The sequence below is a fragment of the Marmota flaviventris genome, chromosome 5 (genome assembly GCF_047511675.1).
Source record: "Marmota flaviventris isolate mMarFla1 chromosome 5, mMarFla1.hap1, whole genome shotgun sequence".
Lineage (NCBI taxonomy): Eukaryota > Metazoa > Chordata > Mammalia > Rodentia > Sciuridae > Marmota > Marmota flaviventris.
This window is the reverse complement of record NC_092502.1, coordinates 157,393,998-157,419,985: the sequence shown is the minus strand read 5'-3', so window position 1 is coordinate 157,419,985 and position 25,988 is coordinate 157,393,998. Positions and strand designations below refer to the sequence as shown.

At 41.2% G+C, this 25,988-nt stretch overlaps 1 protein-coding gene across 1 annotated transcript in view; it reads left to right on the top strand.

Moving 5' to 3' along the window:
* Window positions 1-11,778: 11,778 nt before the first annotated feature.
* Marchf6 (membrane associated ring-CH-type finger 6) overlaps window positions 11,779-25,988 on the top strand; it is a 76,142-nt gene continuing 61,932 nt past the window's right edge. Inside the window, exon 1 of the mRNA XM_027943885.2 lies at window positions 11,779-12,011. Within this exon, the coding sequence (XP_027799686.1) occupies window positions 11,993-12,011 (19 nt within the window). The 5' untranslated portion in view covers window positions 11,779-11,992. The remainder of the gene's footprint in view (window positions 12,012-25,988) is intronic.

Genomic DNA, 25,988 nt, shown 5'->3' with positions numbered 1-25,988 from the left:
GTAAGCAGCACTCTCTCTGCTTCCTGGTTCCATGTCCTGAGCTGCTTTCCTCTGCCATGCCTCCCAACGCCATGCTCAGCCTCCTCTTGGGCCCAGGACAATGGATTTGGCCATCTATGGACTGAGCCCCCTGAAACCGTGAGCCCCAAATAAACTTTTCCTCCTCACTAATTGTTCTTGTCAGGTCTTTTGATCACAGTGGCAAAAAAGTTGACCAAAACAAGGACATTAGGCAAATTGAAGTAATTGAGTCATGAAAGGGCAAATATTGGGTGATTCCACTTATCTGAGGTATCAAGAATACTCACATTTGGAGAGAAGGTGGGTGTAATGAGCGGGGAGGAGGGGAGATGGGCGTGATTGCTAAGGGGCACAGAGTTTCAGATTGGGATGAGGAGAAAGTGCAGGAGATGAAAGGGTGATGGTTGCATAGCATTGTGGGTGTATTTAACGCCATGAATTGTACACTTACAAGTGGCTAAGCCAGGCATGGTGGCGCATGTCTGCTAACCCAGCAGTTCCAGAGGCTGAGGCAGGAGGATGGAGAGTTTAAAGCCAGCCTCAGCAACAGCCAGGCGCTAAGCAGCTCATGAGACCTTGTCTCTAAATAAAATTCAAGTTAGGGCTGGGGATGTGGCTCAGTGGTTGAGTGCCTCTGAGTTATATCCCTGGTAACTCCCCCCACCAAAAAAGTGGCTAAAACTATGAATCTTGGACTGGGGTTGTAGCTCAGTGGTAGAGCATTTGCCTAGCATGTGTGAGGCATTGAATTCAATCCTCAGCACCACATACAAATAAATAAATAAAATAAAGGTATTGTGTCCAACTACAACATATATATATATATATATATATATATATATATATATATATATGTCTTATTATATTGCATATATTTTACCACTATAAAAATATTTTTTAAAAATTGAAACTTCAAAAAGTAGACATTTGTCAATGATTGACAAAATTGTCATAAGTTCTGTAAATTGTATAACAACAGTGTGCCAAGGCTAATTCTTTCATTTTGATGAATATGCTATGGTTTGCTGAGAGCCATAGCCAAGTAGGAATGACACATGGCATTTTTGGTTGAAAGGTGACGCCAGCAAGCCATTGAGATGATAATGATTATGTTAAGATGTGCATTCAATTGGAGATTAGACCCCTGCTGTCCGCCTCGGCCTGCTACTTTGGAGCTCTCCCTGGACTCCCGGAGAGTTCCCATTGGTTGGGGAGTGCGGAAGGAGGGAATTCCGGAGGAGGGATTTCCTGTTGGTGTAGTGTGTCCCTGGAGAACGCTGTGTGCGTGGTTCGTGGGAGAATTCCCGGGGAGCGTGTGTGGAGTGTGCTGGTGGAGTTCAGAAATAAAGTTTGTTCCTGCTTCAGTGGCTCGTGATTTGTGCCCAGCCAGACTGCAGCAATGGTTATATAAGAGAATTGCTTAAAAAACAAAAAAGAAATATACTGAAGTATTTAGGGGCAAGAAGACATCATATCTAGAATCCACTCTCAGATGGTTTAGAAAAATTAATTTATACAAATTATTTTTTAAAATATTTTTAGTTGTAGATGGACACAAAACCTTTTTTTTTTTGTTTATTTTTATGTAGTGCTGGGGATCGAACCTAGCACCACATGCTAGGCGAGGGCTCTACTATGGAACTATAACCCCAGCCATTAATTAATTAATCAATTAATTTTAAAATATCTTTATTTTATTTTTAAGTGGTGCTGAGGATCGAACCCAGGGCCTCTCATGTGCCAGGCGAGCTCTCTACTGCTGAGCCACAATCCCAGCCCTCCAGCCCCCAATTTATACAAATTCTATATGTAGGGAAAAGATGGTAATGAGAATGTAGCAGATTAATAACATTTAGGAACTGTGGTGAAATGTATATGGGAATTTTTACTATGGTGCAACTTTCCTATAAATTATTTCAAAGTAAGCAGTTAAAAAAAATCTAGAAGAGGGTCAAGGAACTGGAATGAGACCATTTCTGGAGGACACTCAATGCTAACGCCTGGAGGTCCCAGTGCAGGGAGCTGCCTGGGCCACCATGGCCCTGCCCTGAGACCTCCTAATGCAGGCTGGTTAGGGGAGTAGATTTGCCTTTCTCTAGCTGGTTCTAAATAGGAAGTAGCAGCAAAAAATTAGAGAAGCTGGTGGTTATTGATGAGATCCTGAGTGTGTTGGACAAGGGTCTCAACTACACTGAATAGTGGGGCAGAAAGAGGCTGGGAGCCCTTGGGAGGGATGTCTGGTGGTCCACTCCACTGCAGAAATGGGCCAGTTGGAGGAGGCAAGGTGAGCTTGGGTTTAGCTCAGCTGGGCCTTCATCTGAGGCGTTTCAGTGGAAAAAAGCGAAGCCGAGAAGCCAAGTGAATGTTGAAGTTCGGTCCGGTCAGTGTCACTGAGTCCTTCGGAACCATGGTCAGCAGCCTCCCTCCTCCTCCAACTGCACACACAGCACGGAGAATCTCAGTGACTCCTTCTATCTACGTGAAGTCCAGAAACAGGCAAGAGAAAAGGATGGTAATAAAAGATACCCATGGCCAGGAGGAAAGGGCATCGACTCGCAAGGACAGAGAAAACTACTAGGGGGCCTGGAAATGTTCTATATCTGGATCTGGGTGGTAGTTACAATTTATCAAGAGGTGCACATAAGCTTTGGGCACGTGTGTGTGTGAGTGTGTGTGTGTGTGTGTGTGTGTGTGAATTTTTCATTTGAAAAGGTTTAGGTGGCCCTACCCCCATCTTGGCACAGAGCACTGAGATGGCATCCACATAAATGAGGCATTCATGCAGATTCAATGGAGATTCGATTTACCTTGTTTGTTATTTCGTTGCTTAGCAACACAGTCTAAGCTGCACAACCCAGTGAAGCCAACCATTAACAAATGGGGGTGGGGAGGGAGGGGTGCTAAACCAAGGCTTTAAGGGTGATGGACATGAAGGATTCCCACTCCAGCCTGCTTCTGCTGTCCGAGGTGGAGGTGGGGGATGGGGGATTGAACAACACAGGCCCAGCAGGAGGCCTGACCCCTCCTGGAGTGGGCTGGCTGCTGTGAGCTGCTCTGCAGTGAGCCTGCCTGCTGCATCTATCACTATGGCAACTGCCTCCCTAGCACTGGGGCTAAAATGAGGCTGGTGGGTGTTGGGCAGTGATTGGAGTCTCCCCTGCCATAATGAGGAACTTGATGAGTCATTGCAGGGAAAGGCTGATTCTTGGGCACAGTCATTCCTGCTGACATGGGATTTGGGACATGAGACAGATTGGCCAGAGATTAGCGGTGGTTGTCTGAAGGCAGGACCACAACCATAAGACCTAAGGACCAGCTACTAAAATGAAGTGGAAATAAACAAAGACCACCCAAGTGAGAACAAGCAAAGGGTACTCAGAGCTTGCTATACAAAAGAATCAGCCACCATCATTTGTGTTTGGCAAAGACTCAAAGGCAGGCAGAGGAGGGGGAAAGCCCCATGGTGGAAAAAAGCCAGCCTCCAGGGGTGCCCTGATTCGAAGGAAGCTTTTGGTGTGAGATGCTGCAGATGGGGAGGCCCGTGTGTCTGGTTAGGGGAGTATATTTGCCTTTCTCTAGCTGGTTCTAAATGGGAAATAGCAGCAAAAAATTAGAGAAGCTGGTGGTTATTGATGAGGTCCTGAGTGTGTTGGGTTTATTCTGCAGAGGATGCAGTTTGGCACCCTGCACTGGTTGCAGCAGATTGTGGGATAGAGTTCCAATGCCAGACACAGTCTGGCCACTGTCTGTTCACGTATCCAGTTTCTCAGAGAAAACCTGAAAGTTGGGCAGGTCAGGAGAAGGGGCCCACGGTCTCCTTAACAAGGAAGTGGAACCTGTAGTAGTGTAGGGACACAGTTTGAGAGCTACCCTAGAAGTGGGACGTGGAGCCCAACAGGAAAGAAAGCAAAGGAGGAAATGAGGTTAAACACCTGGCTGAACTCAGAAATGCAGGAGGAGAGGGACACCTCTGTCAGTGATGACTAAGTTGCTGATGAGACCATATGCTCCTGGCACAGGCCCTGTGCCCACCAAGTGTGGGCATCTGGGCAGTATGGGCCTGGGTGCTCACTTCTCTGAGTGCTTTCTTCTTCTGTCCCTGTTACTGCTTGTGAAGTAGATAGAAGAAGTAATAACTAGGTATAAAGGAGACATAGAATAAAGACAAAGAAATATATTTTAATTTAAAGTTCTGCATACTTTATCAGGCCTGTCACACCCCCCCCCCGCCCCCCTCCCCCCGCCAGTCTCTCTCCCAGGCCTTTCACTCCCAAATTTCTAGAAAATCTGTAAATCTACCTTTTGCACTGTTAGTTAGCTCACCAACAAATAAAGTAAAAAAGAAAATGACATTTTAAGAAATTACAGGTTAGAGGACTTTCCAGTATTATCTGTTGTATATAGATAACACAAACCAAGTCAGCCTAAGCATCTTGAGAATGACCAGACCACCAAAAACCATTTTGAGATCACCGGACTGATGCGTCATCCCTACATACCTTCCCATACCCACTCCTCACCAGGAACATGTCCCCAAACTCCTCACCAAAAACACTTCTCTCAGTCTTGACATGGCCCAAATTTTCTCTTGAATGTGTATTTTTTTGCTTTCCTAAGTAAATCTCTGGGCCTCTTTTGACACATGCTGAAATTCTTTTCTGTCATGTATGCCAAGAACCCTCTGTACTTGAGTTGACCTCCCCATTTCTCTGGGACTTTCTTGGGACCCTATCCTGAAGATCTCTCTTTTCCTTAACAGTTGGACATTGTTGGTACTCAGTAAATGCTTGATAAGAATTGGATTTTCTTATCATTTTACAGCTTCTGAATAACTGGTTAGAAATTAAAATAAAAATATTGTTAGGATCAATGTCAAAATCTGTTGATGCAAGTGTGAGTTTAAAACTGGGCTCATGGTGGAATAGAGAGGGTGGTGGACAGGGAGAAGGTGCCAGGGATAGAAATGCCACTTCATGGGCACCAACGGGGTGTGCATTCTGTCAAGTTGAGACAATGCACCCTCCCCAGGGGAGAACAGGGTGGGTCTGTGGGGAGCCGGGCAGCTCCCTGTGGAACTCTGTTTCAAGTGAGGGAAGAGTAGTTCTCTAAAAGAAAGATGGATGTTATTGCTAGAGGGAAAGGGGAATTCACAGACAAAAACAATGCATATATGCACATGTACATTTTAACAATTTTGATCAAAGAAGACTTACACCTGATAGGGAATTTCTACTTAGAACCCAAAGTTATGTCTAAAAAAGTCAGAATGTTGATCATTACAGGGATTCCCCAAATTAAGTTGTAATAAAGATTCTTTCCCAGGAAAGCTAGGCAATAGCTTCTAATCCAACTGCAAACTTCTCTGAGGGCCCAAAGCAGAGCTTAGGCCTGCCTACCCTGCTTACTTTCAGGGGCTAATATAACATGTTGTGCAGAATAAGGACCCCAAAATCTTTGATAATAATTGTCCTCATTAGTTTTCAGACTGCTGTGACAGAACATTGCAGTCTGGCCCAAACAACAAGGATTTCTTTCTTACAGTTCTGAAGAAACATAGAATGTTCCAGCAAGGAGCCAGCAAGTCCAATGTCTGGTTCTGACCCTCTTACTGGTTTACAGATAGTCATCTTCTCACTGTGTCCTCATGTAGAAAAGAGGGAGAGAGAAGAGCAATCTCTCTTATGGGGACATTCCCCTCATGGAACTCATCTAAACCTAATTACCTCCTGAAGACCTCACTTCCAAATGCCATCCCATTGCAGATCAGAGGTTTAACACACAAATTTTTGGGGGACCCACTCAGTCCATAGGAATTATGACGACAACAAGAGAAACTCAGCTGCAGAATTTAGAGGTTGCCATGAGTGAAAGGGTGACAGATGCCACCTAACCTCTAAGGTTTCCTTAGGGTTCCATGCATCTAAGACAAAAGCTCTAAGGAAGAGTTTACTTGAGAGCAAAGCTAGATTCTCCTTGATTTACCATGGGGCCACATCCTGCAGCTCTGTGCAGCCCTAGAGACTGAAACTGGCTCAGAAAATTGGGTGGCCAAGCCAATGCTAGAGCCTGAACTGGCAATGAATCAGGTTGCTGCAAGAAAACTCTTCCTGACCCAATGCATTTGTTTCCTGTGGCTGCTGTAACAGGTTACCACAAACGAGGAGGCTTAAAACAGCAAAAAATCTATTCTCATAGAGTTTCCGAGTTGAGAAGTCCAAAATCAAGGCATCAGCAGGGCCACATAACCCATAAAGGTCTAAGGAGAACCCTCTGTGAATGTCAGATTGGGCTTGCCATTGCAGGACTGGGGTCAACTGCTAATAACTCTAATAACCCTGTCCCTGAGAGGCACTTGCTCACCTGCTGACATTGGCTGCACCTCAGGACTAAGCATGTTTATCTAGGAGTCACTGAACTGCTTGATGTCGCAGCAGGGAGACTGAGTCCTCAGTTGCTATCAGCTCTCCTATTCACTCCCCACATCCTGTCTCTTGTGGGTGAGCCTTTTCCTTTGCCTGGTTCCACTGAGTCATGGGATCAGCAAGGCAGATGCAACTGAACGTAGGTGAGGCTCAAGAAAGGGATTCCCTACTAGTGTTTTTCCACTTCTATCTCTTCAGAAGGAACTTCAAGGCATAGTGTGTCACCTGGGTAGATACTCTTGGTGCTGCCACTGGAAGACTTGTAGGAGCTAACCCTGATTTGTCTTTTTCTTCCCTCCAACTCCTCCTCTGACTTTTTTTTTTTTTTTTGCAAGGATTAGAAGATCAAGAGGGGTCGCTGGGCATGGTGGCACACACTTGTGATCCCAGCGGCTTGGGAGGCTGACACAGGGAGAATCAGGAGTTCAAAGCCAGCCTCAGCAAATGCAAGACACTAAAGAACTCACTGAGACCCTGTCTCTAAATAAAATACAAAATAGGGTTGGGGATGTGGCTCAGTGGTTAAGTACCCCTGAGTTCAATCCCCAGTATCAAAAAAAAAAAAAAAAGATAATGATCAAGGTTTTCTAAAATAAACTTATCTTTATGAATATTAACAACAGTGTTTTAAATGAAAACAAGCAATTTCAGATTTAATAAAAATCTTAAAATTTGACTGTCATGGAGCTAAGCATATAGCTTAGTGGTGGAGTGATTGCCTAGCATACATGGGGGAGGAGGGGCCAACAATGGAGAAGATAAATCTTTCCAAGACACTGTCTCAGTTACAGTTACCTACTTCCTCTAACTAGGTCCTCCACCCCACCCCAGTAGTCCATACAGTTATCAATGGATTAATTCATCAAGTGGATTAATCCATCGATGAGGTCAGTGTCCTCATTATTCAATCATTGCCTAAAAACCCCTCCTCTGAACCTTGCTGCACTGGGGGGACCATGCGTTCAACACATGAGCTTTTAGAGGTCAGTCCAGATCCAAACCATAACAATCATTTAGTCAAGAAGATGTTTTTTTTGGGGGGGGGGCTGGGGTAGAGTGTTCGCCTACCATGTGCGAGGATCCATCCTTAGTACCACATATAAATAAATAAATAAATAAATAAATAAGCAAACAAACCCCAATGGCATGCTGAAAGCCTGTTCCTCATCAGAACTTCAGACTTACTATCCATGGATAACTCCCATCTGAACCACTAAGATGATTGGCAAATGAGTTTCTATTTATATCATTCCTTCTGCATTGACTGGTTGGCACTGTAATGCAAATGAAGAGCTTTTCTTTTTCCCCATTTTTTTTTTTTTTTTATTGTTGGCTGTTCAAAACATTACATAGTTCTTGATATATCATATTTCACAATTTGATTCAAGTGGGTTATGAGCTCCCATTTTTACCCCATATACAGATTGCAGAATCACATCAGTTACACATCCATTGATTTACATATTGCCATACTAGTGTCTGTTTATGTCAGTATGAGCTTATGGATCACTACTTTATAGGTTACAATTTGTTACTACAAAAGCTTAGTTTTGTACTCAAAGCATCCCTAATTTGGTCATTGGGAGTCCCTTTGAGCTGGGTTCAGTGTCTATTTAACAAGTGAGTATCAGTCTGTGAGCACTTTCTCAATTTCTGGTGTAAGATATTCCAGATTCATTTTGTAGTTTTTCTGCTTCAGCCCAAAATGCTGCCATTTCTTCAAGTTGTTGTGGTTCCTTTTAATGGAGTACATAATGTTGGAAACCAAAATCTTAAGTTATTGAGCATTCTCATAGCCACTGGGGTATCATTGTTTATTGATCCTTTCAAAAGACAGTACTAGGAAATTGGTTATATAAATGTATGTGTGTGGGTATCTATATATATTCATATATTCTATATGTACAAATACACACATACATAGAGTCACATATGTTTGCATAGAAGTTTTCTTGTTACCAGGGATTGAATCCAGGTGCACTTAACCACTGAGCTACACCCACATCCCTTTTTATTAATTTTTTTTATTTTAATACAGGTTCTCACTAAGTTGCTTAGGGCCTTGCTTAGTTACTGAGGCTGGCCTCAAACATGTGATCCCCCTGCCTCAGCCTCCCAAGTCACTGGAATTGCAGGCATGAGCCACCGTGCCCAGCTGGCCATCATTATTCTTAATGAATTTACTTACTTGCTCAAAGCTGTCAATTATCTCCCCATACCAGTCTTACTCTGCCACCTGCCCTTCCTCTCTGCTCCCATGTTCTTGCCCACATCATTCCTGGCTATCACTTCAGGGAAGAGAAATGGAAAGGAAAGGTGGAAAGGGAGAAAAGACTGGAAGATAGGAAAAGGTAAGAGAAAATAGGAAGGGAAGAGATTAATATGAAGGTAATACCATAAATTGCCTTCGATACTTTGTTAATGTCAATGATATCAAGTTTATGGTAATACTTTGCTTAATTATCCCATATATATATTTTTTCAATAGCAATTCTTGACAATTGTCATAAGGTCCCAGGTTCTATAAAAACTTAAGCTCACAGTAAAAAAAAAATGTATAAAAAAGTTAATGGCCATGAGAGGCTACTAAAGTCAAACCAATGAGGCTTAAAATGTGGAGGCTCAGAGTTGGACAGACTGTGCCTGAATTCTGCTTCCTCTTCTGCTTTATGTATGGCCTAGATAGTTACTTATCATCTGAGAATCTGAAGGTTTATCTGTAAAAGGGTGTATTAACTTCAAGGGATTGCTGCACATAATACAGAGTTTGGTTAATTTCTGTTATTATTAGTTTCTTATTGTTATAGTTGGTACTTAAAAAATTATATGGTGTCCTCCTATAGTTCCCATCTAAATGAGTCAGTTTTTCATCACTGTAACAAAATATTTGACACACTACTTATAAAGAAAAAAGAGGCTTGTTAAGTTCACAGTTTTGAATTTCAAGGGCATAGCACCTGTCCTGGTGAGGACTTCATGAGGAATGGTGAATGGTGGAGTGTATGTAGGAGTAAGTGATTCCATCTCAACTCAGGAGCAGAGAGCTGGGTAGAGTCAAACCTAGGTTTTTATTATGACCTACTGGAACCACCAAGAAGTCCCGTAAGAACTATCTTCTGAGAACACACCCCCAATGACCTAAAGACCTCTTGCTAGGCCCCACCTCCCAAAGGTTCCACACTTGTCAATAGCACACCCATAGCACACCCAGGAATGGGAGGACCAAGCCTTAATCACAATGGGTCAGTAGACCAAACCATTTTCTAAGTATAACACCCTCTCTTTCAATTTATGGTTGAATGGAAAACCAGCAATAGTAGACTCTTGTATCCTTACAGAATAGTGAAAACACACACACTGGAGTTACAAGAATATGAATGTGTTCCTGTGCTTACAGATCCTAGCTCTTTAGCTCAGTCATTTGGCTCATGGATCAGAAAGTTGCTGGGTGGATTAACTGTCCTTTCCTGGGAATTTTTAATTGGAGATCAGAGGTCATCATCCTTAGCCTAATGGTGAGGCTGAAGTTATGAAACTGAGTAGCTGTCAGTGGCCTTGTTTCCAGTCATGTGGAGGAAACTGGTTGAATAGTATGAAGCCAATGTGCAGAGAGAAGCCAGCTAAGGGATGGTGGCAGATAGAGGGACTCTGATTCTAGTGGTCCTTGAGGCCCCCGACTCCTACCCTTCTCATAACATGTTCATATCAACAGTCCATTCCTCCCCCTTCCCTTATTCCTGTCAATGGCAACCAAGGTAAATCTGACTTACATAAGACCCATGGCTGGCACATAGTAAGGACTTAAATAATGTTGGCTAATTACTCTTCTATGTAACAGTCAAAATCTCAAGAGAAAAGGTAGGGGTAATTGCAGAGGTTATTATTATTTAGAAAGGAGAATTTCTTAAGAGTTTAACTTTCCTTTAAACATCACAAGGGAAAGCACCTAAACACAAAAGAAAGAAGCCTTCCAAACCCCCTACCCCTACTCCCACTATTCTTCATCTGTGGCCAGGAGGTTCACATAAATGCCTTTAGTACTACTAGTACTTTCTTTCTCAGAATCCTTCCCCCTTATGTTATGTATCTAGTGGGTCTTGATGGTATTTATCTGTGCCCCTGGGCTCAGCTAGCTAAAAGTGCTTGGGTAGATCTATTTTTGAGGGAAAGAGTTGCCATCAAATTTAGTCTCCTTAGAGGTAGTGTCAACATCTTTCTTTATAGGATAGTTGTCTGCTCAATTCTCAGGATAAGACCTTGAAATCAGTGGGTCTCCATTATTATATCAAAAGGAGTTTGAATTCTTTTCTTCCCTGAATAACATGAGTGACATTAGTCAAATTAGTGACGATAATCAAGGACTGCTTGCTTTTTGAAAGACTCCATTTCATTATTTTTATTTTAATCCTTATTCTGATTGATGATGATCAAGGGAGGGGGGCTTGCCAGTTCTTCCACTAACACAGATGAAAATGTTAGCATTCTTGAATCGATTTTCGCTAAGTCATCTGCATATTGTTTAAACAGTGAGGTTGGAAGACTTCTTTGCTTCTAATCAGACAACTTTAATGTGTGGCCCTTCTAATCTGTAATTTCTTAAGTGTTTCTTCATTTAGAGAAAAAGCTAAGGATTACTGCGAGGAAGGACATTGATTGCAGGCAGAGCTCAGCCTTTCATCATTCTTTCATCAGCAGTTTGGCTCTGGTCAGGTAGGCGCTCCAAACCCAGCCAATTTTCCCTTGGAAGCAGGTGGTTTTGACTTCTACTCGGCGCTTCAAAGAAGTGGCTTCTAGCGAAATGCAGCGGTCTCTCTGGGAGGAATTTCTGCGAAGTCAGTCTTTTTACATTTCAGTGATATTTTGTTACTTTATCAAAACGTGTAATAGATCTACCCAGGTGCTGAACAAAAATGCTTGCTCCCGGCACCAGAATTCCGGGCGAGGGCGGCAGAACCGTGTTTTCCAAGCGCCCGGGTCATTGTTAACAGTTCCCCGAAGGTGGGGCCTTTGTCCCACACGCGGGCCTGGGCGCGCGCAGGGCTCGCGGCCTCTCCACCAGGCGCTCGTTCGCGCCACTCTGATCCGCGGCGCCGCGCTTCCTTTGTCCCCGAGAACGCTGCCCCCCAGCTTGGCGTCCGCCCCACCATCCCGCACCGCCTGCACCACCAGGCCGCCCCCCGCCCCCGGCCCCCGCGTCCCTCCGCACTGAAGGGCGCGCGCGCGCGCGCGCGCGCGCGCGACCGCCGGAAGTGACGCCACCCGTCGTTGGCGCCCCGCCCCTTCCGCCGCGCGCCCCGCCCAGGCCTCGCCTCTCGGCCTCCCGCCCCTCCCCCTCCCCGTCGCTCGCTTTCTGTCAGCCTCTCTCCCTCTCCCTCTCCCCCTCTCTCCTGCCTCTGGCTTCCTCTCTCGCACCTGAGCACACGCACCTGCCGGGGCCCGGCTCCCTCTCCCTCCTCCCCTCCTTCCCCTCCCTCTTTTCCCGCCCGGCCGGAAGGCTCGGCCCGGCCGCGAGAGCCTCGCGGCTGCGTCACCGCGGTCCCCCAGACAAGATGGACACCGCCGAGGAAGGTAGGTCGGCGGCGCCGCGGCGCCCGCGCTTGCACCGGCGCCGGGGTTCGGGCTGGGCCCGCGCGGAGCCCGCGGCGCTCGAGGCGTGCGGCGGCGGCGGCGCTGGGCCGTTTGCCCGCCGGGCCGCGGTCCGGGGGCGGAGGGCGACCCCCTGCGCGCCCCCGCCGTTTCCCGCCCGCCGCGCGAGGGGGCGGGGGCCCGGGCTCGGGCGCTGCGGAGACCCCGGCCGCGGCCTCGGCTGCGGCGGCGGTCCAGCGCCCGCACCCCTCCCCCACCGCCGTCGCGGTCGCGCTGCGCCCCTGCTCTGCGGGCTCGGCCCCTCGCAACAGAACTTCTTTGTTGACTTTGAAACTTCGCGGAAAATTGGCCCGGCGACGGCCGAGCGGACCGCCTTGACCCCTGCTCGGAGACCGGGTCCTCCGCCGCCTGCCCGGGGGAACATGCGGTCCGGACCCGCCGCGGGCGCGGGGGCCGTGCCGCGCGCCGGGCTCCGGCGCTGTCTTTGTTTTGGTGTAGCTTAGGGCTCAGGTTGTGAATCCCCGACACCCCGAGAGCGTGGCTGGAGGCTCTCGTTCGTGAAGACGTGTTGGGGTCCGGCGGTGCTGGAGAGCTCACCCCTGTGAACCGAGTGCACGCGGTGTGACACCCACCCCGGGTGGACGCCGCACGCCCCGCTCACCCCCGGGTGGCAGGCCCCTCCACAGCAGTAGTGTGCTTCGTCTGCGGTAATGTAGTGAGTCTGCAGGGCCAATTATTGATCCTCCGGGTACAGTGCAGAGAGTTTTGTACTCTGAGTATTGTTTGTGGGAATAGCGGCTTTGAGTATTATGTATTGAGATTTTGGCGATTTTAAACGAAAATGGGTCATCGAGTGATGGAGTCCTATAATGAATGATAAAAGTTTGATATTGCCCATGTAATGAGTTGATAAAATGGTTTAACGTTTTCCAAAGTCTTTCTTAATAGCAACCTCACCTATAGACATGAGCAGTTTGACAGTTTACAAAGCGTACTCACGCACATTCGCATTTGATCCTTATGACAACCCTGTGGAGTGGGTAGGTGTTGATATCTTTTATATTAGATGGAAATTCAGGCTTAGTTATTTTAATAGCTTGTCCACGGTTCACCCAGGTAGTAAGAAGAGAAATTTAAATCTACGTATTCTGATTGAAAACAGCTTCCCTTTCATCATGCCACAGCTTGTTTATTATATGCAGTGAGTGAAGCTAATCGCCACTGGAGACTCTGGGAAAAAATAGTGAAGTGAAATTGCTGAAGATTAGGAGTCACGTTCTTGTTGATAGGTCGACCCTGTATGTGAATTTCCTTCTACATAGGTTTCACGTACTTTTAGACTCAAGTTTTAATGAATAAGCGTAGAAAGACATGTCTTTACCACTTGATGTGTACTGGTATATTAAATTAAACCCCCATTCTTTTGGCTGTGGCACTTAATTCTTGCATATGTTTATGGCATGACGGTAGTCATTGGTAATTCAGTAATTGAGAAACTTGGTGTCTGTGATATCATTTAAGAAACAATGTACTTCTAATGTTTTTCTCTTGAAAAATTATAATCAGGATAAGGTATAAATAATATTTTTTTTTTGACTTGAACACTGTTCCCTGTTAAACTGATATTTATTGAGGAGTCAATGTGTGGTAGTATTACATGACAGTAGAATGTATTTTGACATACATACATTGAATATAACTTCCCATTCTTATGGTTGTACATGATGTGGAGTTACACTGGTCGTGTATTCATATATGAACATCGGAAAGTTATGTCAGATTATTTCTGCTGTCTTTCCTATTCCCATTCCCTCTCCCTTCCCCATCCCATTTAATTCTGTCAGTATTTTTAGGTAGGCAATATCCCTACTTTTCAGGTGAGAGAACTGAAGTTTAGTATGATTTAGTAACTTGCTCTAGGTCACACACACAGTAAATGGCAGAGGCAAGATTCAAACTCATGTCTGCCACACTCCATCCTTAAGTTAGATATTTATAAGTGAATAACAAGTGTCTGATGTTGAAATAACTAATTTTTGTCACTCCCTTCATAGGATGAATCCTTAGAATCAGTGGATAAAGCATAACTTTGCAGTTGTTTTATAATACTATTAGTCATTGATTTTAATACTTTTCATACTTTTATAAAATTTATGAAGTCCTGAAATTTTCACAATTAATTTAAATTTAATCTGAATTAACACTGGGAGGAAAGGGAAAATTACAGTGGATTTCATGGTAAACAATTATAAAATGAAGATGCCAAAAGCTTATAAATAATTGTTCTGTTTGTTAAGTCAGTTATATTCCGACCAGGTCCTCACCTGCTGCCATCCCTCGTCCCCACCAGTGTGGGAGTGAACCATTGAACTCAGGAGCTCTTTACCATCGACCTACTTCCCCAAGTCTTTTTTTTTCATTTGAGACAGGTTTTTATTAACTTGCCAAGGCTGACCTCAAACTTGGATGGATTCCACCTGCCTCATCTCCCTGATAGCTGAGATTACAGGTGTGTGCCCCAGCATAACTGGTTTAGATTCTTCGTCGTCGTTGTCTTTTTTTTTTTTTTTTTTTAGTATTAGGGATTGAACCCAGGGGTGCCCAACCATTTGAGCCACATCCCCATCCCTTTTTCTGTTTTATTTTGAAACAGGATCTTGCTTAGGGCTTCCCTAAGTTGCTGAGGCTGGCTTTCAACTTACTTGAAGTTTCCTGCCTCAGCCTCTTGAGTTGCTGGGATTACAGGAGTGTGCCACAAGACCTGGCTAAATTATTTCTTAAATAATCTTAGGTTTTTATCTGATTTTAAACAGGTTGTTGTTTTTCCTTGTAGGAGATTTGAAAATATGTGGCTAAACAAAAGAATTAAATATTGTAAAATCTAGTTTTGTCTTCCGTTCTTGAAAACACTAATCATGTGGCTTACTTTTTCATTTAAAAAATGCTTTAATATTCTGAACAAAGAGATTAAGAATGTTTATTTAAATACCTGCCATGCACATAGAGGGTAACTCTTATAATAAAGGGGGTTAGATGACTTGTTATTTGAATGTAGTTTGTATGTGGGCAGATGTGTTATGTAAACTGCTATCATCAAATACTTAAACTTCAGAGTTGAAGAAGTCCTTAGATATGAAGTTTCATTTTATGGGTTAGAGTCTTATCCTGCAGTGCAACTGAGATTTTCCAGTTTCAAAAAACAATCTGTCTTTTGTCCAAGGGGGCACTTTTCTTTTTTTAAAGGCAAAACATTGCAGTTGGAATAGATGTTACAAACAAGTGTTGACATAGGAAGCCCTCAAAAAGATAATAAACATCTTGCCTTAGTAGAATGCTCACATTTCAGCCCAATGATACATAAAGCTGTTTTTTTTTTCATTTTGCTGAATTACTGCTTATACTGTCAGAAGATTACATAAAATCTTATCAGTAATTTTATGTGGGATTCCAAGGCAATTGTACTTTATGCTCTTTGGAAAGTATTTAAAAGATATTAAATTGAAGTGTATTGCAGTTGGTCATGTTCTTTATCCACTATGATAAAAGCTTGAATTAATTTAAATTTGGAAGAAATGAGTTAAAAGGATAGTCAGATGTCAGATTCAGTAGCTAGTCTACTTCATTCTTCTTAAAGAACCACAGATCAGCTTTTACTGCCTTGGTGTGCTTGTGACCAAGCAATATTTATGTATTTGATATGTTTATTGAACACCTGTTCAGAGCTAGGGATTATTCTATGTGCTTGGGTTAGGGAGAGAAGAAAATAGAGAAAAACCCTTTCATAGAGCTTACTATATTCCAATTAGCTTGGTAGGGGAGGAAGGGAAGACAGAAAGTAAATCTATATCAAATTGTATGATTTAACCAGAGGTTATTATATAAATGCTGTTGAAAACAGCAAATTAAAAGGGAATAAGGAGTGCTGGGATATGAGGACAGGAGTCGCAGTTTTAAATATGACAGTTCACTAAGTCTTCACTGAGAAAAGGTAGAATGGGATGAATTAGTCTTGCAGAGGCTTTGTGGGTACAGCTTTCTAGGCAGAAGAAATAGCCATACCTAGAATGTTCAAGAAATCACCAGGAGAGCAGTGTAGCTGCAATAGATTGAATGACTTGAAGAGAATAAGTATAATACCAGGTCAGAGAGATCACAGAACCAGAGAGGTGTTTGGAGTGGGTGTGAACACATAGGACTTTGACTTTTACGTCAGTGAAATAGGGAGCAATGGAATGGTTTTCAGCAGAGGTGAGAAATTGTCTTGCTGCTTTCTCAGTGGCTACTTGTTTGTTATCAGTTGTTAAACCCACATTTCTGGGAGCTGCAATCTGATTGCCCATCTTAATCCAAGAAGCTGGGGGGCAGTGGGAGAGGTAACATAATAATAAAAATCATGACTATGTCCCTTCTTGAGCTGGGCAAACATCCCAAAAGTTGCCTTCTTCTTTGTTGAACTAGAGTACTGCTTAGGATGTTAGGGTTTAACAATTGATAACAAACAAATGACCAGTGACAGATGGGCAAGACAATTTATTTCTTACCTCTGCTCAAAACCATCCCAGAGCTCCTAAGTGATTGATACTAGGCTAACTGAATATTCTTATCCAGATACCGACTTCCCCTTTCTTCCAGGCTGGGCTTATTTTAGTGGGTTGTATTTCTCTTCTCTAAAGAAATTAAGATCATTTATTCACTTACATTTAGTATAATATAGGGAAAATGGCAAGAGTTCTTTTTTTAAAAAAATATTTATTTTTTTAGTTGTAGTTGGACACAATAGCTTTATTTATTTTTATGTGGTGCTGAGGATCGAACCCAGGGCCTCGCACATGCTAGGTGAATGCTCTACCACTGAGCCACATCCTCAGACCAGCAAGAGTTCTTAAGAAGGGAATAGGAAGTAAGACAATAAGGGAAAACATTAATCCATTGTATTTTAGATGGTTGTTGTAAGCTAGGCAAGGTATTATAGAAGTTTAAGGCAGTGGAAATGAAAAGAATGTGAATGAAGAAACAAACTAGGATAGGATTAATAGAACATAGTAATTGATTAGATGGTGTAAAGAGGAGTAGTTAAAAATGATCCGTATCTGGAGTAATTTCATCAACCAGGAATGGGAAAAGTTCGGTTTTGAACATTGCTTTAGTTTTTAAGGACTGCCATGACAAAGTACCATAGGCTGGGTGCTTAAATGAGAGAAATTTGTTTTCTCTTTGTTCTGGAGGCTAGAAGTTTGAGATCAAGCCTTTCTCTTTGACTTCCGAATGTTTGCCTCTCCCTGTGTCTTTGCACTGTCTTTCCTCTGTGTATTTTTACTAGTCTTATAAGGAAATCATGTTGGATTAGGGCCTACACTTAAAACAAAAACAAAAAACATTTTAACTTAATCACCCCTCCAAATACAGTCACATTCTGAGGTACTGTTGGTTAGGGCTGTAGTGTAGAGTTTTTTTTTGGTGGGTGAGCAGGGGCATGCACATTTCAGCCTATAGCAGGCATAAGTTCTTGAAGGCTTGGAAGGCACTGAAGCATTTCCTTTACCCTTATTTCTTATAACTTCATTATAATATTCTTTTGACTTTTCTGTCTCTTTCCCTGCTCCTGCCTAATGGCATATTATGTGAAAATGGGACCAGATTAATAAGGTATAATATATATGCAATAAAGTTATTATTCTTTTAATGTGCAGGTGTATTGTAACACTTTTGACATAAAAATTTTGGAGATTCCATGTCTTTTTTGTTTTTTCATTAACTAAATATTGAATACCTATTCTGTACCTAGGACCTTTGTTAGCAATGTTTCCTGCATAAATTTTGTTTTCCCTCTTCCTCAGACATAGCAAAGTTCCTAGAGGCACTTGAATTGAATGTAGTGGTCAGAAGCACCCTTGATATAGAATAGTCATTCTCAGAGATTGGATCTCAGGGCTCCTTTACATACTTAAAATTGAGGACCCAGAGGACTTTTTTGTTTACGGGGGCTATATTTACCACATTAGAAGTAAAAAATGAACTTTATTTATTTATTTATTTTTGGTATTAGGGATTGCACCCAGGGGTACTTAACCACATCCCCATCCCTTTTTGTTTTTTTATTTAGAGACAGAGTCTTAACTGAGTTGCTTAAGGCCTTGCTAAAATGCTGAGGCTGGTTTGAACTTGCAATTCTCCTGTCTCAGCGTTCCAAGCCACTGGGATTAGAGTCGAGCGTCACTGTACCTGGCGAAAAATGAACTTTAAAAATTATTTAGACTATTTAAAAGTAACAGAATCAACACTGTTAATAAAAAATCATACATGTTCACAAAAATAACTATTAACTATAATGAGTAAGTGTGTTTTCCAAGGGATTTTCAGTGACAGTGCTAGCTTTGTTTTAGTTTAATTTTAATTTTGTGGTGCTGGGGATTGAACCTAGGGCCTTGTGCATGCGAGGCAAGCTCTTTACCAACTAGCTATATCTTCAGCCCCTTAATTTTATTTTTTTGAAATGAGAGATTGAACCCAGGAGTGCTTTACTACTGAGGTACATCCCCAGTCCTTTTTTTTTTTTTTCAAAACAATACCTTTATTTCACTTATTCATTCCTATGTGGTACTGAGGATCGAACCCAGGGTCTTACACGTGCGAGGCGAGCGCTCCATCTCTGAGCCACAGCCTCAGCCCCTTTTTCTTAGTTTTTGACTACTTAAATTTTTTGTTTTTTTTTTTTGGTGGTGTTAGGGATTAAACCCTGGGCCTTGTGCATGATAGGCAGGCACTCTACCAACTGAGCCACATCCCTAGCCTACTTATTTTTTATTTTAAGACAGGATCTCACTTTGTGGTTGGAGCTGGCCTTGAACTTATGGTCCTCCTGACTCAGCCTCCTGAGTCACTAGGATTACAGGTGTGTACCACTTCACTGGCTGGCTCTGTGTTATCAATCTCTTATGTCTAGATTATCAGGAGATAATTGGATTCTCATTCTGCCTAGTCTTATAAGGACATAGTCATATTGGATTAGGGTCTACACTGAAAGCTAAAACTAAAAATATGTATGTAATCAAGGATTTAGAGTGTACCCCCCCCAAAAAAAAAAAATGAAAATTCCATAATAAGAAAGCAACCCATCTTAAAAAATGGCCCAAAGATCTGGAAAGAAACTTCACAAAAAAATATGCATATGAGTGTTGAGCACCTAGCATCATTAGTCAATAGGTAAATGGAAGTGAAAACCATGCAGAAGTATCACTTTACACCCTCTAGGATGTCAGTAATCAAAAGAGACAGTAATAAGTTTGTGAACAGATTGTGGAAAAATTAGAACTTTCATTCCTTGTTGGTGTGAATATAAAAAGGTTCAAATGATTTTGGTAGTTCTCAAAAAATTAAACTGAAAAATTATGTGACCCAAGCAATTTCATTTCTAGGTGTGTACTCAAGAGATTACAAAATATGCATTCATACAAAAATCTGTACATAAGGACTGGGAATATAGCTCAGTTGGTAGAGTGCTTGCACAAGGCCCTGAGTTCAGTCCCCAGCACCACAAAACAAGCAAACAAAAACCTGTACATGAATGTTCATAGCATTATTTATGATAGCCATATAGTGGGAACAATCCTGTGCCCATCAGTTATTGGGTAAATGTGGTCTATATAGAGTGGAGTTCAGCAGTACAGAGGAATGAAATACTGCTAATATGCTACAACTTGGATGAATCTCATAAATATTGTATTGAGTAAAAGAAGCCAGTCACAGAAGACCATATTTATGTGATCTAAATTGTGTGAAATGTCCAGACTAGGCAAATCTACATATAGAGAAAGTAAATTAGTGTTTACCTGGGACTGTAGAGGGCAGATATAACTACTGTTAGTTACAAGGTCCCTTTGTGGGATGATGATTATTTTAGAAGTGGAGTATTAGTGATTATGGTGTATGATTCTGTAAATATAGTAAAAACTGTTGAGTTGCACACTGTTAGTTAATTTGTGGTATATAAAGTATATCTCAAAGGTGTTAAACTGCGATGAACTATCACTATACACCTAATAGAGTGGGTAAAGTGATAATATAAAGACTAACCATACCAAATATTGGTGAGGATGTGGAGCAACTGGAAATTTTGTGTATTGCTGGTAAGAATGTAAAGTGGTGAACTTTTTCTAGGGAGCAGAAAGCAACCCTCCAGGGTGGAGCCCCAAATTTTATGGGTAGGCACAAAGAGGGACTTGGGATACTTGTACAAGGCTTGAAGGGTTGTAGATCCTCATCAATAGTTCTGTGGGAAGGTGGTCATTACAACAAGCCTACTGATGGGACAACAGAAGAAACTGCCTCCTTCTTGGATGTCTCTCTAGCACCCTCTACTGATAAAATGTAACTGCAAAAAACAAAAATAAAAAGTTTAGTGCCTTCTTACTGAAGAGGGAATGTGAAACTGAGATGAGATATACTGATCTGGCTTCCTCTGACTGAAACTATTGGAGCCGTTTCCTGTGCTGCTGAAGTCATCTACTGCTGCTGACAGAATTGCCACCATCACTTCTGTAGCCACTTTAGGATTGCTAGTACCTGCAATTAACTGCTACTGCTTGTTTTTAGATGTAGAAGATAGTTTTGCCACTTCTCTCCTTCATCTGATCTCCTTCTTCCTGTCCTGACAGAGTAACACAAGGCTAATTAGCAAGGAGACCAGAACATGTAGTTTTCAGACTTTCAGGAGCAACGGAAAAAATGACTTGTTAATTTAGTAATGATAGTAATCTGGAGAGAGAAAGAGAACAACTAAATTCCACTATACAAAGAATTGGGATTTTTAAACTTTGCAAGGCCTAATCTCAAAATCCACCTTTTAAAAAAATAGATACATTTTCACAGTCAAAAGGAATTTTTTTCCTATGAAATTTGAGTAGTTAAAATTTTTTTAATTTATTATTGGAAAAGTAGAAATGAAACATAATACTTTTGGAAAAGAGGTGAAACATCATCCATGTTCTTATCTAGCTATTTTTTGCATTTTCTCATTTAAGCTATTGTGTTTTTACCTAGTTGGAACTAGAATGTAGTTTTATTTTAAACATTTTTTTAGTTGTAGATGGACACATATCTTTATTGATTTGTTTATTTAATTTTTTTTAATGTGGTGCTGAGGATCGAACCCAGTGCCTCATGCATGTGAGGCAAGCACTCTGCCACTGAGTCACAACCCCAGTCCGAGAGTATAGTTTTTAATGTCATTTTTTATGCTTTTATTTATTTATCTATCTATTTATGTATTTATTTATATGCAGTGCTGAGGATTGAACCCAGTGCCTCATACATGCCAAGCAAGTGCTCTGCCACTGAGCTACGATCCCATCCCCTAGAGTGTATTTTTTAAAAGGTCTTCTTTGTTTACTTAACATTATGCATTTTCTCATTGTCATATAGTTATTAAATTTGTTATTTTAAAGGGACTGTATATATTTCAGGTAGTGAATATATAAATTTATATATGTTTTTGTTATGTCAGTTAACCATAGATATCTTGAGTAATATTTTTTCAATAATATATTTTAATACTTGTCTGATTGTAGCTAGTAATTGTCAAAAATTTGTTTATAATTGAATAGTAAAAATGTTTACTTAATCTAAATGAAATAAGGTCAAACTTTGATAAATCATGTTTATTTGATGAAAATGGCAGTGTGCCAATGTGAATTCCCACCCAAAAAAAAAAAAATCCCATATCCCCAAGCTAATGAATCAGTCACTTTCCAAAATAGGGAAGTTCAATTAATATACCCAATCAGAACTCTTTAAACAGTGAAGGTCATCAAAACCGAGGAAAATCTGAGAGAACATCAGAATCCAGAGAAGGCCAAGGAGACATGATAGCTAATTTTATGTGGCTCGTGGAACAGAAAAGGGATACTAACAGGTAAAGGAATTCTGAATATACTGTGGACTTTAATGATAATATATCAATATTGGTTCATTAAGTGTTAAGTCCAGCAAATCCTACTAAGATGTTAATAATAGGGGATGTGTGCTGGGTTTTTGGGAACTCTGCATCTTTTCATATTTTCCATAACTCTTAAGTCGGTTCTAAAAAATAAAGTCTCATAGTAACTAAAAAAAAAACCCAAAGAGGCTTTGTTAAATTCTTTCCAGTTTACCACCAGAAGGATCATGGCGAGATTTTGGATTTTTTGGTACTGGGATTGAACCCAGAGGTGCTCTACCACTGAGCTACATCTCCAGCCCTTTTTATTTTTCCTTTTGAGACAGGGTCTCACTAAGTTGCTTAGGGCCTTGCTCATTTGCTGAGGCTGTCCTGGAATTTGTGATCTTCCTGCCTCAACCTCCCGAGTTGCTGGATTATAGACCTGTGCCACCATGCCCAGTTGAGGTCTGAGTACAAATTTCCAAGATAGATAAAGGCTTAAGAGTAATAACATGTACCTACAGCTTTTAGAGTTTCCCTTTTCTTCATAGTAGGCACTTAAAATACATTGTTGAATAGGGTTATTGGCTAGAAAAACTAATGGGATGGGCCAATAAATAAGCGGGCAAGTGAAATAAACAGCTGTTTCTTAAAAGAAGAAATATAAATGGCTAACAAATACATGAAAAAAAATGTTCAACATCCTTAGCAGTCAGGAAAATACAGATCAAAACTACACTGAGATTTCACTCCCCTTAGAATGACAATTAGCAAGAATATGAATAGTAGATACCAGATGCCCTGGGGCACATATATAATCCTAGCATTTGGGGAGGCTGAAGCAGGATAATGGCAAGTTCTCCATGTCAGCCTTGGCAATTGAGACCCTTTCTCAAAAGAAAAAGAGGCCTTGGAATGTAGCTCAGTTATAAAGCATCCCTGGGTTCAATCTCCTGTACAAATAAAACCCAAACCAATAATGTTATGGCTTAGATGTGGTGTTCCTCAAAATCTCATGTGTTAAGACAATGCAAGAAGGTTCAGAGGAGAAATGATTGGGTTGTAAGAGTCTTAACCCAATCAGTGATTTTATCCCAATAGGGATTAACTGAGTGGTAACTAAAGTGGTGGGGTGTGGCTAGAGGAGGTGGGAATTGCAGCCTGGCTTTGGGTATATATTTGTCCTTCTCTCTGCTGCCTGATCACCTTGTGAGCTGCTCTGCTCTGTCCTCCTCTCCCTCAGCCTCACCTGCCCTGGAGGAATGGAGCAGGCCTTCTATAGACTAAAGATCTCTGAAACTGTGAGCCCTCAAATAAACTTTTCCTACTTTAAAATTGTTCTGGTCAGATCTTTTTTAGTCACAGCAGTGAAAAAGGTGACTAAAATAATTAACTGAAGAGGAAAAAGGAACAATTAAACTTTGTCAATAAGGAGGGAAAAGGGAAATACTGGGAAATTAATACAATCACTATGAAAATCAGAATGGACATTTCTCAAGAGACTAGGAATGGATCTACCATATGAGCCAGCTATTTTAGTCATTGGCATTTATAAAAAAATTTAAAAGTCAGCATTACTGTAACAATATATGCATACCAGTATTCATAGCCGTGCAGTTCATAATAGCCAAGTTATAGAAGTAGCTTGCTCTCCATCAGCAGATGAATGGATAAAGGAAATATGGTGTGTATATACAATGGAGTTCTATTTGTAAAGATGAATGAAATTATGTCATTTGCTGGTAAATGGATGAAACTGAAGAAAAAACACCATGCTAAGTGAAATAAATGTTTTCTCTCATATTGGAAACCAGAGAGAAGAAAAAAGTAAAAAAGGGACTTCAGGGAAAAAAGAAGGGAGAACAGTAAATAAAAGGAGAGAGAAAGGAGAACAATAGGATGGGGGGTGGGGAGAGGAAAGGAAAGGCAGGTACTACAGAATGAAGTTGATCAAATTGTGCCATGTTCATATGCAAATATATTGCTACTAATCCTACTTTTAGGTATAATTATAAAACAGCAATTAAAAAGAAGCAAGACTAGCAGAGCAGAGGAATAGGATGAAGGGGGAAAAGAAAGTACTAGGGAATGAAATTTATCAAATTATGTATTATGCATGTACCAAATATATCCTAATCCCACTATTAGGCATAATTGTAGTACATGAATAAAAACATATATTTAAAAAAGGTACACTTAGATGAAACAATTTACCTAGCCCATCCAGCAGAACTGGACCATCGTCAGGGAAACAAAATCTAGAAAGGAAAAAACTCTTTACACTTATTGATTTGAATGAGTTCCCACACTTGAGAAGTTGTAAAGGTTAAAGCAAGGGCTAGAATTCATTTGGATAATACATTACATCATATTCTAAAAAGGAAAAAAAAAAAGTAGGTGCTGATTTCCATGACAGGTCCCAATTTGATAATCCCCATTCACTGGTGGTGTTTTTCTGCTCTCTCCATACTAGACCATCTCCATACTTACTTACTAAGGATTTGAAGTTTTTCACTTAAAAAAGTAGTATGTTAGGGACTTTAAAAGATACTTGTATTCTAAGCCGTGCGTGTGGGTGTACAGTTGTAATCCCAGAGGCTTGGGAGGCTGAGGAAGGAGGATTCAAAACCAGTCTGAGAAACCTAGTGAGATCCTGTCTCTAAATAAAATATAAAAGGGCTTGAGATGTGGCTCAGTGATTAAGTGTCCCTGAGTTCAATTCCTGGTATCAGAAAAATAAAAGATGCTTGTTTTCTGACATTAGGTATTGAAATAAAATAACAAAATTCCCATAGGATAAAATATAAGAATATTGCCTTTGAAAACCAGGAAGAGAAAAGAAAATCATTGAGCATGATTTGTGGTTTTATTACACATATATAATCTGATGAGAACTTTAATCTGCCACAGAATGTACTTCATGATTTAGATTTTAATAAGAGACCTCAGGATGAACCTTTTGTTGATTTTACTCTTCTTGAAGCCTCATCTTGTTACTCTGTTGAGGTTTTGGGTGGTGGGATTGGTCCTTGTATAAAAACAGGTTATCTTTCTTGGCTTTCTATGTTGGTAGTATTTATATTTGCTTCATGTTTTCCCAGAAATACCAAAATCCTGTAAAAGAAAGGAGAAGCTAAGTTACATTGTTTAGGGGGTAGTTACAAGCTTCCTCTAAACCTCAGCAGTTTAAAGCAGCAGCAGGTTAGTTTCTCATTGACACATATTTCATGCTTTTGCTAACTGTAGTCACCTGGAGAAATGGCTTGATCCCTTACCAAATGCTTCCATAGCCATTGAGGCAGGAAAGTACAAAAGAACAGTATGATGAATTGTATTCATTGCCTCCACTTATACACATCACTGTAGTTCATGTTTTATGGACCAAAGCAAATCAGTTTTTATGCCTGATTTCAGAGGTGGCAGTGAAGTGCATTTCCACCATATACCCAGAGAGGAAAAACCCCAGAAATACTGGGGGAACAATGCTTTTGATATTCATGGTATCTGACAAAATAATTCTTACCAGGTGGATAAATGTGCTCATTGGGTACATTTTAATCCACAGCTTCACTGGACCACATTTTAGAGAGGGAATGGTAATTCATTTCATTCTCTCTTATTATTTGCTCTTTTTTCCCACAAGTCTATTTAGACACTACTGTAGAAAGTCTTTTCATTTTAAAAATTAAAAGCTTAAATACAGTAAAATTTACCTTTATTTAATGTCTCTGTAGACAAATGCATGCAGTCCTGTGTCCAGCACAATCAAGGATAAAGTAGTTCCATCACTTCCCCTCACCAAATATTCTTGTATCCTTTTACGCTATTCCCACCCCTCACTCCCAGTTGCTGACAGCCACTAATATGTTTATTATTATTTTTTTAGTTGTAGATAGGCAAATACCTTTATTTGTTTATTTATGTGGTGCTTAGAATCGAACCCAGTGCCTCACACGTGCTAGGCAAGTGCTCTTAACACTAAGCTACAACCCCAGCCCCCACTTAATCTGTTTTTGTTCCTAAGAATCCTTATTGTGGATGTT